Source organism: Haliotis asinina, chromosome 15 (assembly GCF_037392515.1).
Source record: "Haliotis asinina isolate JCU_RB_2024 chromosome 15, JCU_Hal_asi_v2, whole genome shotgun sequence".
In the NCBI taxonomy this organism is placed as follows: Eukaryota; Metazoa; Mollusca; class Gastropoda; order Lepetellida; family Haliotidae; genus Haliotis; species Haliotis asinina.
In genome coordinates, this window is record NC_090294.1 from 38,410,801 (window position 1) to 38,427,113 (window position 16,313).

Here is a 16,313-nt window from a genome sequence, read left to right on the forward strand (position 1 = left end):
TAATGTGTGTAGCAGACTCAAAACAACAATAGACTGTTTATCTGCTTATAACAAAACAATGCAATATAGGTAAATATACATTACTTATCAAGTGTATTCTGTCAGAAACCACATGGCCTGAGTTTTAAATTCAGTTTTGAAGTTTTGATTTTAACAATTAAAGCCCAACAGAATAATATTCCTTTATTACAATTTGGGAGTAGGTACAGTCAGCCTGAAAACTGAGGGAAATAGTATATCTGGATCCATCACATTAATGTTTCACATTGAGGTTCGGCTGCTCAACTCATCAATCTCAGAATTTCGAAGGTTTGATTTGCAATTACTGATATAGTTCTGAGGTGTTGTCAGATCTTCAAACAAATTTGTATATATTGTAAAATATCCAACATTAATCACATTGCAAAGCTTTGTAGTGTTGACTCAGTGATCTTTAAAGTATCTACATATGGCATTATCAGTGACACGAAGGTTAAACTAAAATGTGAGAATGATATATTTGGTTAAAATATACACTTGGAAGATCGTCTCTTGTATTTTGTATGCAACAACATTTGGGACGCCTCTAATGCAGCATTCAATCCTAATGACTTCTTGTCTCTCCCAAATGGGTAATTCTTTTTTATGTCTTTTACAGTAACATCGACAAATTATTATTATAGGATGTTTATTTGGCACCCATATCCATGCACGCACGCACGCACGCACATACACACACACACACACACAGGGAGAGAGAGAGAGATCCCTTCAGTTTTATTTTACAGGTAATTGTCTCACATGTAAATGAGCTAACATTTTCTTTACTTTTAAACTGTTAGGTGAAGGGAATCTTACTGATCGTTACAATGTCAATATTCTGCATAACTTTTGATAGGCACTTACAGTACCCATGTGGAAAACAAACATAATATTGTCATACAATTAGTACTTATTGCTATGAATGATAAAATGTACATCTTTGCAGTGCCATTTGATTAAAACTGTCGATGTATTTGTTGCAGTTTCAGACCGACAACAGTAAGATTTCAGTATCCCCTTGAGACCTCTGTAGTATTTTTTTTATTCTGTCATACAAAATTTCCATCATGAACACCCATAGTGAGAGCAAGCATTCACAACCCTTCTCAAATATAACTCCGTGAATAACAATTAGAACATTTGGCCTCTGTAATATTTGGTTGTGTTTTGCAAACCTAGGTTTAGGTATGTTGACTGTTTTGTGACACATTTACTTAATTTGATACAGAACATGTTTCTTAATCTATGCTCATGTACTTACCCCCTTAACTTAGAAATAAGGAAGTCTTGTGGACAAAACATTGCCCCTCCAGAGACCACTCACAGGGTGCAGTGGACAGAACAGAACGTCTGCCTGGAGACCACTCACCATGTGCAGTGGACTGAACATCTGCCTGGAGACCACAGGGTTCAATCATTCAAACAAGAATGGGCCAACTTGTGTACACCAAAACCCTAAAAGAGAGGTAGAACGGCAACAGATATAAAAGTGGTCTCATCTTGGTCAGTCTACTTCTAAATTCAGGTGTTACAAAGGTAATGTCTTATCCAGCTTTTATTTATTTCAGTAAACTCCTTGTTCAGCTCAAAATTTATGGATTGAGTTAAGAAAACTTACGTGGACACACGTTTTCCACACATGCACCAGCTCATTGAGGTTCAGCCATTCCAACACAAAGACTCTATTGCGTCTACTGGGACTTGCAGGACCTAATTTTATATAAGGCCATTTTGTTTAAGCATAATGTCTGCAATGTTATCCAAGTGATCAATTCTACAGAACCTAGAGGTACACCTCTTGCAGCTGTTGGGTCATCTGATGATGACTGTCCTGAAGGTTTGTGAGACAGTGGAGTGGGGTCGGTTGTAGGATGGGTGGGGCAAGTTTTAAGTTGGGAAGGGTGGATCGTAAGATGGTATGGTGGGTTGTAAGATGGTTGGGATGGGTTGAGTAGATTAGAAGATAATGGGTTGGTTGTAAGATGGTGTAAAAGGGTTGTAAGATGATGTAAAAGGGTTGTAAGATGGGTTGAGTAGATTGGAAGATAATGGGTGGGTTGTAAGATGGTGTAAAAGGGTTGTAAGATGGGTTAAGTAGATTGGAAGATAATGGGTGGGTTGTATGATGGTGTAAAAGGGTTGTAAGATGGTGGGAATGGGTTGTGAGATGGGTGGGTTGTAAGATGGTGTAAAAGGGTTGTAAGATGATGTAAAAGGGTTGTAAGATGGGTTGAGTAGATTGGAAGATAATGAGTGGGTTGTAAGATGGTGTAAAAGGGTTGTAAGATGGGTGAATGGGCTTCTCACTGAAGATAGGACATCTTTGTGGCCACTGTTTCACATCACATATTTGGTTTCTATCAAGGAAGCATATTTTGTATTCCAAACAGTCACAAAAGCCCAAACACATAATTTGGGATGTCCAACAAACAATTCATTTAGGAAAAAGGAAATTTGACATCCCAGTCCTTCTCCCAGAATCTTTGAAGTCGTACACTCAGCAGTACAAAACGCACATCCAGCATGATAACATAGGACTCAAGACCACACAGGCTACGACCAACAGGACCAGCCACAACAAAAGCCCACAGAGAACAATGCCATGCAATCCAGGGGCACTATCCCAGATAATCAGAAAAGTCACACATTGAATACAATCAATATTTTATGTCATTTCATCAAAAACATGTATCTGTTTGTCTCAGTATGATTATCCATCTCATCCATCAAGCGCTGGGATAGTGGTGTCTATTTCTCCCTTGAATCAATTCTGTTACCGTAGCAAACTTTATTACATATGTATTATCATGTGCAAGTTTCCATGGTGATAAAAATACAAAAAAGTCATCATCCGTTGTTACATTATCCATCAGGTAAGTGGAAACGTTTTTCATCCAATACTCTGTCAAAACATTTCATTATTTTGTCAGTAATGGACAATGAATCATCATCTAGTAATGGGCCATTTGGGTTTGAGTAGTTCCTGATATTTGCTGAGTCAATGACACGAAGAAAAAAAAGCTGACCAGAGCATGAAACCACTTGACCAGTCCATGAAACAGAGTGCGAAAACAGGTTTCTCTTCCTGTATATCCCATAAATGTCAGGGATCTGAGATATTGGAACATCACAACAAGGAACACCATAAATGGGCTTCACATATTGTGCCCATGAGGGGAATTGAACACAGTCCAGCACTGCCGTGATGAGCGAACACTTAGAGCACTAGGCCACCCTACCACCTCATGACATTGGAGAATCTTGTTCCAGCAATATTCATCTTACATCAACTGTAAAATAACCGTTTTCTAAGTTTTCACTCAACATGATACAAATGAAACCAAAATATTTTGTGTGTCCTGCGTGAGAGATCCACCCAGTCCTTTTATTCAATGCCAAGCAGAGGTCAGCTGAGTGTAAATGACTGAGATATCAATGTAGAGGTAGCTTCCTGGGATACATTTTTGCTGTGAGTGAGTGAATGAGTTGAGTTAAATGATGCTTTGATCAGTATTCCATTTCATAAAGGAATTTCAGCTTGTGGAATCTTCCACTTCGATGAAACCAAGGATCCTACAACATGTAAGGGAAGTGACTCTGCTTTTCACAACGGGGTCCCAATTCAGAATCTTTAAAGATCAAAATCCTGGTGAAGTAAGAGAGACAGTATATGTCATATGTTCACAGTCCTTCACCTGGTGCAAAAGCATTGAACACTCCCCATATTCAAGAACCCAAGTCTCAGTTGCTATGCAACAGTCTTTAAAATTCTTCAAAAGCACAAGTGTAGATGGTCATGACGGCATTCTTCATTTGTTGAATCCGTAACCGGAATGATGGAGAGAACGGGAGTGCAAATGACAACCAGAACAAGATACGATTTCATTCACAATAAATAATAATGAATACTGAAGACGTAAAAAATATCACAATGCACACAGAACAAAACATACATAACAACTGTCTGAGCATGCAGCAACTATCCGTGTATAGCAATAAATGGCAACAAGGTAACTGGCACTTCTTCTTCATAAGGAATCTTGTGTTTCTTAATGACTCGTGCTGCGAAACATTTCAGTGATAAATATTCCATTGGGCAAATTGGATAGCCGTGAGATTTCAGAAGGTCTAGGGCACTGTGGCCCTCGTTATTGCACATATCGGCATGCGCTCCATGATTCAACAAACAGTACAGAATGCCTTCGTCATGGAGCTCAGTGTAGGTGAGAAACTTCACACTGTTGTATAATGCAGTGTTTCTTCTTTGATCAACAGCGTTCACATTGGCTCCACATTCGATCAGCACCTGAACGACACTCAAGGCTGGAAATGCTGAGTAGAACTCTTCACTGGTGAGACTGATTTTGGGATCAACTGCAAGATGAAGCAAACTTTCTTGTTCAGTTCCCCTCGGATCCTGAAGCACCAGCTCATGGACAAGACGTTTGAATGGCAGCTTTTCTTCAGGTGGGACTTCAAGTCTGGCTAAGAGATGGATCAGATGAAGGGACAGCTGCATGAGGAGTTGGAAATCGTCAGCAGTCTGATGAGAAACTGGTTCATCTTCCATTTTGGGCACCCCGCTCCGGATGTGTTGAATGAGCAGGTCAAATACCTCCAGGGCATCCCCAAACCGGACTCTTTCATCTGTTGCTCCTGATTCAAGCTCCAGCTGCATCTCCCAGAACAGCTTGACAAGTGCTTGGACTGTGAAGAGACATTCGTGGTTGAGAGCTTCAACCTTCTTATGCCTCAATTGGAATGCATACTTCCATAAATCCACACACCGTTGGTATCGGTGGGTGTCTGCGTAAACTGCACCTCGGTACATTAACCCAAAGGTCGTATCTTTGTGATTTGGACCAAGAATTCGTTCCCGGATCAACAATGCTTGCATGTAAACGGAATCTGGGTCTATCACTTTCTCTTCAAGTTCCTCAAATGACTGTGGCTCAGTGGCATTATCATAGGCTATCTGGCTTGTTGTGGGCAAGGCCTTTAGGATAATGTTCCGTGGATCACTGATACGCAACGCCATGGCCTTCTTCCACATCGCCAAACCACCTGCAATATCATGCTTTTCATCAACATAATTCGCACCTAGAAGTTCATAAGCATGAATCATACTGACCAAGTCCTGTACAGTGTGTTCTATGATAAAATCAACAATATTTCCAAAACCTCTCAATGCAGCAGTCTGCAAAGAGTCATCACAGAAGTCATTCCTAGCACGGTAGTCAGAACCGTGTTTCAGTAAAAGTTCTACGGTCTCTAATCTCCCTTCTCGTATGGCATAATGCAAAGCCAAATTTCCAGAATTGTCCCTTGCATTAACGTCGGCTCCTTTCTTAATGAGGAACAAGCACAATTCAGAGCTCTGGACCGAGTTTATGAGGCAAGTGCCCCCATTGATATTAGGTTTGTGGATGTCGGCGCCATGGTCAACGAGGTACTTGACCACTGAGATGTTTGTCATATAGCATGCTGAACGCACTGGGGTTGAGTCTGTATCGGATGTGCTGTTGATGTGAGCTCCGTGTTGGACCAGAGATTTTACGACTTCGAGGCGATTGGCTACAGCTGCACACCATAGTGGAGTTACCTGAAGACAGAAAAAGAAAGTTGGTTGGTTTGTTGTTTAATGCCACACTAAGCAATATTCCAACTATATGGCAAAGGGCTGTAAATAATCGACTAAGGTCCAGATAAATCCAGTGATTAACAGCATGAGCATCAATCCTACACAGTTGGAATATGATGACAATCAAGTCACTAAGTCTTACCACCTGACCCTGTTAGTTGCAAGCATGGATTACTACAGAGTAATTCTAACCCAGATCTTCACAGGTAATTGTGTACAGTGATCTATGCAATATGGTATGATGACATGGCAGCAACATATCCATTAATTTGCTTCGTACAACCAACACAATTTGAAGAACATATTCTGAACTGGAATCCAAGGGGGTCAAATCCCCAAAGAGTGTTTTGGCTCACCTGATGCCTGGATCTGTCTTCCTCCACTTCATAAATGCCCTTCTGTTCCACATCGGCCAGACACTCATCGAGGAGGTAGTTCCCGATGTGGACCTTGCCCTGTAGGCAGGCCATGAACAGAGGTGCATTGCCGTTGATCTTGTAGGTGACGACCCGCTTTCTCTGCTCTTTGGAGAACTTCTTCAGGGTGCCTCGCAGCTTACTGAGTTTGTCCTCCTGGATGCAGTTGTGGACAATGGAGGCGTACCACGACACATCAACATCCTCCAGGTGTGTCTTGGATGCCATTACTGCTGGCACCTGCAAGGAAGGTAAACTGGAGTCAGTAGAGGCAGGTAAACAAGAGTTGCTCATGGCAGGAATACAGGAGTCACTCAGGGCTGGCATGTTATCCCTGTCTAAAGTTGATGAGTACTTTTTAGAGCATGTATCCCTATAAAAAGTTGAGTAGTATATATTGGAGCATGTATCACAGTCTTAAGTTGAATAGTATGTTTTGGAGCAAGTACACCTGTCTAAAGTTGAGTAGTATGAGTGACAGCAAATGAAACATTGTTTAGTGTTTGTCATGGCCATTTGTCAGAAACAATTCAAACATGTCAAAATAGGCAGATTATGTCCGTGAGAACTCATGACCTAAACAAACTGGAAGGCATGGAAAGGGAAGCCAGGAGGTGCTGGGAAACACCGAGGTGAGCCGCCAAACAAGGGAAGGAAAGACCAGCAGAAACACAAGACAAACACTTGGACCAGCCAATCCAGCCTATATGTTGGTCAAGTGTCAGTCTGACTTCATATGCCTTCCCCTCATAGCCTCTGCCCCAACTCTTTTATACTGTGTGCAAACTGTTGGCACTAAGTCATATATAGTGTTTTCCCTTATGAATAAAAACACCCATTCTTTGTAACCGACAACATCTCATGTTGTTTGAACAGTGAAAGAGGTGTTACACAAGTATCCCTGTCTAAAGTAGAATAGGACAGGATTGAGAAAGTATAGTATCTAAAATTCAGTAGAGCAAATGGAGAAAGTATGGCTGTCTTAAGTTGAGCAGTATTACTGCTAGCCAGTATTAAAGCCAGCCAGTATTAATGCTAGCCAGCATTAATGCTAGCCAGTATTAATACTTGCCAGTATTAATGTCCAAATCTGAGTAGTATAAATGGTAGCAAGTATGCTGGTTTAAAGTTGAGAAGTATATATCCATATCCTAGTGTAAACTTCTTAAAATGTCAGCAAATATTTCTGTCGGACGTTGTCCTACAAATAGAGAGAGACTACAGAGACTCAAATGCTTATAGATTTGGGTGCCATGTATCAGAAACCTCAGACTGCACATGTGGTATCAATTTGAGGATACAGCTAAATTTTTCTCTTCATGCCACAAATACAATCATATCAGAAAGACCATTTATCATCCAAAACTGTGCTCCACAGGAGATATCACTTTGGTGAGATCATATGATATCTTCAAGTCCTAGGAGATATTGTTTTAATGATGGATTTTGCATAATGCCCTGACAATGCTATGACATCATATACTTGATGATGTCACAACACTATGACATCACTCCACTGCAAATCTAATGGTCGTACAGTGTTGAGAAAAGTACAGTTTTCATTGAACACTAATGAAGAATAATTTTTGATGATAAATAGAATCTCACTCTCTTGTCTACTGATATCAATTATATTTGCTCTCATTGATAAAGTTAAAAATATACAAATATATAGTTGTACCTGTATCAACTCATGTTGATATAATTGGTATCAGTAGACACATTGGTTAGATTTTCTGAGTACTTTTACACACATGGCTACGACCTGAAATCAATACTTCATGGCCTTAATTCCACAAACATGGACACCTTCAATTCACAACTTTATCATCATCAAAAGCACAAGATTTGAACAATTATAAATTCATGTACAAAAGAAAACTGCATAATTATATTTTACAAAAGACACCACTAAATTCAAAATACAGACTTTCTAATTTTATATATACCATTTGTTACAGTAAGTAAACTTAGCCCCAATGCTATTCGTTTCACTCCTTCACTGGGGCTAATTAAACCCAGTAGGGAGTTGTGTCTGGTAATCTTTGAGCGACCTATGACCGTCCAATCAAAAGAGACAGCTAAACTGATTTAACCAATCAGACAAAGGCTACCGTTTAGGGTTTTTTGTGACTTAAAAAATACACTGGTCACTGTCACTGATCTCTCAACAAACGAAAATCTGCACATAACACTGATATTTACCTACAGTATATATGATTTTTGGTTTCTGTTGACATGGTTACCAGTAGCTAATGTTTCAGCAAGCTGACATACTTCAATACGGCCAAAAAACACTTTTTCAGCGACTGCTAAATTATAGCAAAATGTCTAGAAACAGTCTAAAGAATAAGTTGATTGATTCATTTGCCTGAAGTTTGATTACCTTGCAGAACTGAATTTAAGTCAAAACCATTAGTGTAGAAATATTTAACTTATCTTGATAAGGACAAGAAATGAAGTAACAGGGAATTGTGCTATGGATATTTACCACAATGGCACTTTCTACTCAGACTACAAACCAGTATTATACATTCACAAAAATATATTCACCACACTGTGAAACATGGTCTAACTTCAAACAAACTTACAATGATACAGAAACCCTCTCTCAAATTCTGATTTTACTTCCGAAGAAATTCAAAAACACATAACTAAACACATGCAAAATAAGCGAGAACTGTAATGTTAATCACCATCGTCAATTCTGACTACTTATAATTATCATCTTCAGCTTGGATAATGTTTAGATGTTGTCAGGCAGTCCTTCGAATATTTAACGCATAATACTTGCTTTAAACAATTCAACATATTTTTAAAGTAAATATGAATTAACTCCAATATATGTGTGATCAACAGAGGATAGGTTTGATGTTTCTTAATACTTGCTTTAAACAATTCAACGTATTTTTAAAGTAAATATGAATTAACTCCAATATATGTGTGATCAACAGAGAATAGGTTTGATGTTTCTTAATACTTGCTTTAAACAATTCAACGTATTTTTAAAGTAAATATGAATTAACTCCGATATATATGTGATCAATAGAGCATAGGTTTGATGTTTCTGTGAATACTGTAGTGTACATTGCATCCCTAATGTGTTGTTATTATTAGTGAAGAAACAGCGAAAAGCATGTTCCGCTGAATAACTACATCATCATGACTGACTGCTTTAATCTGTCAAAAGAATTTTTCAACATTTAGATCACAACAGCAGAATCTGTGGTGGTAACACATAAGTTAACAGATTTTTATATCCAAGGTGAGGTCGAAATGCATATTTTTCATATTGGAACTACATAATACATTTTAGAGCTAATTGACATATCTTTATTTTGTACTAAAGGATTTGGTGAATTCAATAATTTAATTGCATCAAGTAAAAATGATCTTATATAAGTATACACGTAATACATGTTGTTCGAAGCATGGAGTTCTCTCTTAGGAGTGAGTTTCATTTAAGAAAATATAGTCAATTTGCTAACATGTCTTCTTACATTTCCTATATTTTGGATATCATGTGTTTCCATAGTCAATATTTACCACAGTTACTCATGATAAACTATCCCAATGTCAGAGGTTTTTCGACGATGTGAAAAAAGCCCATCTTACTGAATTTTCTCTTGCTAGTTTTAGTTATAAAGTCAGTTTATTGTGCATCTGAAGTTTTAATAATAATGATATAGGTTTAATTTATATATGATTTTACTTCCGGGTTTCAAATGTCAATAAAACTGCTCACAATAGTGACTGCTCATCCACCCTGCTGGTGAAAATGCTTGTGACTCTGATTGTACACATACTCCTGCATTATAGCATGAACAATTGTTAAAATCATCAGAACGTCAAATTCACCATGTTTTACTTTCAGGATACCTGTGTTCATGTATTTTCGATGTTGTGGGTGGATGGTCCATGATTCCAACAAGACAACGTAAGTCTGACATACGTTTAATCCGCCATGATCTCATTGCATCATCACTTTTATGACATCACTTGCCTACTTCATTATTTACTATATACTATTCACCTAAAAACCATTGCACTCCTCCCTATCAGATGCTACCATTTAATGGCATTGACAAAGTTCATTTTTCTTTTAAACGATTAGAACTTGAAACCTTAAAAGCCTTTCAATGGCTGAACCAGAATAATAAATTCATTCTGCCATAATGGCTTACATATATACAGTCTAAATATTCCCTCAATTGGTCTAGCAAGAATGTTCATGCAATATTAAAGGTCCAGTCTTTCAATTGGTTTCTGGTCCTCTCCGGGTAGCACCTTGGTTCAGCCTTATCTCCCTTGCTACACTTGGTTTGGCTAAAGTATCTACACACCTCAGCTGTGGTGTCCCCTGACATTAATGGCGCGGGCAGTGACTGTTGTGGAGTTGTCTCAGCAACTGGGCCACGTTCAGTAATCGCTGGCAGTTTAGTTATCTGCTTGTTTCCTGGTGGTACATCCTCTGCATGGCCTAGAGAATGTATGATCTGATTTACATGGGTGTACCTGGCGCATGTGACTATATGAACCGAGTATTGATGAGGTCCCATTCTGTGGATGACTTTTCCTGGTATCCATTGTTCATTTGCTCCATCTCTGTAGTCCACAGTGTTCATTGGTCTGGAATTCTCTCAGAGGATTCTGATTATCATAGAAGCCATTCTGTTTCTGTTGAACAGTTCCTACCTTCTTGTTGAGAGGTTTAAGTAGAGACAGTCTTGTGTGCATTTGCTGTCCAATAAATAACTCTGCAGGTGTGCGTCCTGTTGCAGAATGTGGCGTTGACCTTTATGGCAAAAGACAGTTTGACAAGTGTTTCTTCGCTGATGAATCGTTGTCCCTTATCTACAGAGATATGAAGTGTTTCTTCAGTGCTGCTTTGATTATCAGAATTGAATGTTCTGCTGCACCATTCAATGATGGATGGTATGGTGGTGTGAGTGCTTTACTCCATTCTGGGCTAAGAATGTCTCAGACACTTCTGCTGTAAATTGTGGCCCATTATCTGACACTAATTCTTCTGGTAAGCCATACCCAGAAAATATGGTTCTGAGCGTCTCTACCGTCTGGTTGGCTGTTGTAGCCTTCATCTGTACAAAGTCAATCCATTTTGACTGGCTATCGATCAGTACCAGGTAGTTTTGTCCCCGAAAGTCCACATGTATTCTCTCCCAAACACTCTGTGGATAACTCCATGGTTGCAATGGAGCTGTGAGTATACCGAAACAGTCTCTGGAATTCATTCAGTCTCTTGTGAGTGTTGATTACCAGCAGAGGCATTGACTTCTCAGTCAGTTCCAGCTGGAGATATGCCTTGCCAATTCCAGTATGGAAGACAATGTTGCTCCTCCCATCATCACAAACAGATCTTCTGCTGTATGTAATGGGTAAATGTTTTTTTCCAGGACAGGATTAACAGTCACTTAAAAATCTCCACACAGCCAAACACTCTTGTTGGCCTTGGGTACCACATAAATTGGTGTTGCCCAGTCAGAGTTTTCAACCCTCCATATTATTCCATCCGTCTCCAGTCGAGCAAGCTCTTTTCCAACAGCTTCCCTCAATGAATATGGTACAGGACGTGTCCTGCTGAATCTTGGGTTGACATTTGGTTGTACCTTGACATCAGCTTTGAATGTCCTCATAACTCCATTTCCATTAAACACTGACGATATGTTTCCTTCAGTGTACCATTAAGCGCTGCTCTGATGATGTGCATAATTTACCCTAGTTCATCTGTACTTTTGCAATCCAGTTTCTCTTGAACAATGGCACTCTCCTTCCTTTCGCCACCACTTGAAGAAGTCTGTACTCTCCATCCTCAAATGACAATAACTTCACCCACTAAAGGAATAGCATTGTCTGACTTGTCCAGCAAGGAAAACTTAGTTGATCCTAGCTTCAATGTGTTTAGATGTTTCTGAAACATTTGCTCTCCTACCACAGAATGACTGGCTTCTGTATCCAAACAGATTCAAAACTCTTTGCCTCTATGGTTACTGGAACTTTGAACCCATTTTCCTTTCCACCCTGTGTGGAGTAAATAGCAAACAGTCCATCATCATCATCATCATCATCATCATCATCATCATCATCATCATCATCATCATCATCATCATCATCATCATCATCATCATCATCTACTTCATCAGTTAACATATGGACTTTTCCTCTACTATTACAACTGCTTGCCATCCCATAAGTTTGTTTCTTGTTCCTTGTCTGTCTGCTCTGTTTGTCTTGACAAACTTTCACTATGTGGCCTAATATCCCACACTTGAGTCAAGTTTTCTTCCCAAAGTAGCAGCTGTCAGAGTGATGGCTAGTTTTGGTACATCTGAAACAAGGTTTATAAATCTGATGTCTGTCCTGTCTTCTGCCTTGATTTTACTTTATCAGGTCATTTGAATCTGACTTGAAAGCTAACGCATCTTTCTCTGCCATTTCTGCTGCAAGTGCTATCTCACATGCTTTCTGAAATGATAAGTCTTTTTATGTCAATAACTTCCTTTACACGGCCACTCCTCTAACAGTCTAATAACACCTACTAAGCAGTCTAAACGTTCTTGCAATGTCGTCCCAGAACTCGCAGCATTAACTGAGATGTTTGAGTTCAACAATGTAATCAAGAACAGACTCTCCAGCCTTTTGTTTGTGCCCTGACAATGCTTGAGGTTCCCAAATCACATTTCATACTGGTTTGTAATAGTTAGATAGTTCCTCTGTCAACCGATCATATGCTACATCACTAATATCCTCTGGTGCTACACTGCTAGCAATGATAGCAACAGTTCAAATGCAGTTGGCCCCACTGTAGCAAGAAAAACAGTAGCCCTGTCCTCTTTCTTTACTTTGTTTGCCTTTATCCATATATCCAGACGTTTCTTATAGCTTCCCTAGTCTTCCATATCTGGTGAATACTCACTAATCATTCCAATCATGGGCTGGCCATCTTTGGTCATGTGACTAAGAGTCACCAGTCTAGAGTTTCAATGTGTTTCGAACAATTTGTTCACTAACAAATTGACAATTTCCCTTTTCTGGTTTTAAATCACTTTAAAGTTTACTTTCACGTTACGCTTCAACTTAACACACAAATGTAGTGCGTTATTTCCAATGATGTATCACATGACAATCTTTTCACACAGACACTGGCCTTGATGTAAATGTTAGTGTCTCTCAATACACTGAATGTTAAAAACTACTCCACAACATTCTCATAGTTTTGGATCCTATCTTCAATTTGTCTCGTATTTTCGATGTTGTGGGCAGATTCTCCAGGATAATAGAGTCTGCATTTACCATGTTATGATAAGGTAACAAACACAGGTTGTATATTATGGTATAACGGCATGTTTTGGGGGTTTTTTTCTGAGAAAAAGTGAATAAGATGTTTTCCATGTTTACAGTTGTTAATGTTATGTGGTAAGCCAGAAAACAATGGTTCCTCTAAGCGTTGAAAAAAAAACCAAAAAACAAAACATTGCACGAGGATATTTAATATGCTACATTTGTAAAATTCCTCAGTCGTACCTGATGCCAATCGGAAAAAAATCAAACAATTTGAAAGACAAGGTTCGATCAGTGTCTGGACACTTGCCCCATTCTGCTTTTGCTCCAAACCTAAACATGCTTCACATGTGAAACATTGTTCAAGTATATCAAATTACACAAACTGAAATAGAAGAAGAAACTAAAGATGACAGAATGTTCGTTTAACGTAGGATACTATGATGGAATAAGAATAGCAGCTTAGAAAATTCTGTAATGTAAAGTTTGTGTGGGCAGATTCACCACCATCCGTGCTTCCAGACGAAACGTCTCGGAAATAATGGCAAATATTTAAAACCATTATAGCATCTTTATCATCTCAAATTTTAACCCGGAATATAAACAGAGTCTGCAATACACGTGGCACGATACCTTTCAAGGAAACTTTGACTGGCAGCCATCAGATCGCACAACTACTGATCAACATCCTATATTTCACCATTTTGACATGCAGGTGGCGTAAATAAGGAGCAGATAACTGCTACCAACCAAAGGGGCAGTACTCTGTTCTTTTTATGTAAGTGACATACCACGGAACAAAGCGAATGCACATATATTTGATCGCCATTCTAGAAATTGCCTTGTAAATAGCAAAGAATACTACTGTATTGATAATAATATCTTGCTTGTTAACGGTATAAGGCTATTACACTCTTTGTAATAAACATAAAAGTTGTTATCCATGATTTTTTATACTAAGGTTTATATGTCGATTTCATATTCATTACACGACAAGACAATATATACTTTTATCTAAGAAATGAAGCCAGAACGTGCAATGGTCGTTTAAACATATTTTTATTCATTTTTATTGAATTGGGATTGATTAAACAAACTTTATCACTTGTCTTAATAGTTTACAGAAAATTAAACGAAGGGTGTGAGCTCATCGATATTGACTATTATATCAATAATATTTGTGTACATTTTACATCGAAATACAACTATTCCCTAAGTAAACACGAATCGGGAATTACAGTTTTGTGTGTCTAAAAAGCCATTCTTATTCTAATGTGCAACTTGTACTGGTTATTTAGCTCAACAATTTTACTTATTTCATTTTATATCTGTGTGTCTGTTCTTATGCAATAAACAACACTGCTTCGATATTTGTGGCAATGTCCTAGCCAGGAATGTACATTTCTGACAAGCATTACTTTTTGCGGGAGAAAGGCTTCTAAAAAACCCAAGACTCGATATTCAGATATAAAGGTGTTAATATGTACAAATATAACATTTCTGTTCAAAGGGGTTTAATATCAACACTGTTTTATTGCCACATCCCCCGCTAGCAGTGATCTACACATTTTTTAAAAATCTATTCATGATTACATAATAAGATCTGATCGATTTGATCTTTCATAAATACTTTTATTTTGGCTGCTAAACAATCGCATTGATAATCAGTCTTTAATTATCCTTAACGTGATAACTGATAAATAAGACTTGTAACACTGTGTCATCTGTTTCTGCATTTATTTGTAAACGTAAATATTTATGGGACCTTCAAATGAATTCCTCTGAGCTTGTTGACCAATCCATTCATATTTTCATGAATAAACATGTTTAAACCAGACAAAACGGTGCTGGATAATAGTTTTCGAAATTTCTTATAATTTCGTATCCTTATCGAATGAGCAACTGTGATATTTTTATTGTAAAAATGTACGGGATCGGCGTTCATATAAGCCACAAGGATTCATCATGTATTCAGATTTCCGTTTGAACTAAAAATAAGTTTAACATTTTGAAAAAAAAACATGTCCTTATTCTGTGACTGCGTCGTTGGTTAAACAATAACATCATACACAATATAATTTTGTTCTAACCGACAAAATAAATCTTGTTGCTTTATCTATTTCACTATATGAGGCAGACTGATACAAATAAACTACGTGCTGATTACCTATTCCGGCTCCAAATTCCTAATTATAATAAATTTTAATATACAACGAAAAAGCCCCAAACTAGAAAATACTTGAACATACGGCCCTGTTTGAAACTACACGATCTGGATTTTAAACATTTACTTTGTACGAATAAAGGTTGTAACCACACGTGGTGTTTGTACAACACGCGATGTTTGTAAAACATATGATGGCCTCCGCTCACACGTGGCACTCACATCTCTAAGAAGATTACTCGAGACTCTCAAAACACGTGTTCAGTGCGTTGAGAGGTGAAACGAGTTCATCAATCAAGATGCCTCAGTTATGACACTGAGTGACAACAGCTGCATATATAACCGACAGACGATGTCAGAACAGTATTCACACTTTGACGTCTGCCACAGTTGCCAAGTCAGCCTCAGTGACATATTTGTTCTCATTTCAATTTTCAAGAAAAATCCCTGACAATGGAGTACATGTTCACACCAGTTCGTGCCAAGATTCAAGCATTCAACTCCTATGCTGCAGGTGCCCCTACCAAGAACGCCAAGTCTCTCAGATCCACTCCTGTCAGACGACCAAACCACAAGTGCCGATGTGAAATGCTGCGCAGGTTGGAACAGGACCTGTACGTCGACATCCCAGTTTACTCCAGCCCCAGACTGGAGATCGTCCGGAAGAGAGTGATGTCCAACCACTGCAAGGCCGCCAAGAGGAAAACCAAGATGACCAGTGCCCAGCAGACAAACGCCATCTTGAAACGAAAGACTGTCACGCTCAGAGAAA

General features: G+C 38.6%; 1 protein-coding gene across 1 annotated transcript; it reads right to left on the reverse strand.

Moving 5' to 3' along the window:
* Nucleotides 1-259: 259 nt before the first annotated feature.
* LOC137265685 (protein fem-1 homolog C-like) lies at nucleotides 260-14,118 on the reverse strand. The gene is made up of 3 exons (XM_067801116.1): nucleotides 14,011-14,118; nucleotides 6,019-6,318; nucleotides 260-5,623 (listed from the first exon to the last, which is right to left on the reverse strand). Exons 2-3 carry the CDS (start codon nucleotides 6,304-6,306, stop codon nucleotides 4,001-4,003), a joined length of 1,911 nt encoding a protein of 636 aa, XP_067657217.1. The 5' UTR covers nucleotides 6,307-6,318; nucleotides 14,011-14,118; the 3' UTR covers nucleotides 260-4,000.
* Between the last annotated feature and the right edge of the window lie 2,195 nt (nucleotides 14,119-16,313).

Excerpts from the sequence above, each read along its gene's own strand:
- LOC137265685 (XM_067801116.1), bottom strand. The coding sequence starts at position 6,306 with ATGGCATCCAAGACACACCTGGAGGATGTTGATGTGTCGTGGTACGCC. Across the intron at positions 5,624-6,018 it reads AAGACAGATCCAGGCATCAG|GTAACTCCACTATGGTGTGC; the intron begins GTGAGCCAAAAC and ends TTCTGTCTTCAG.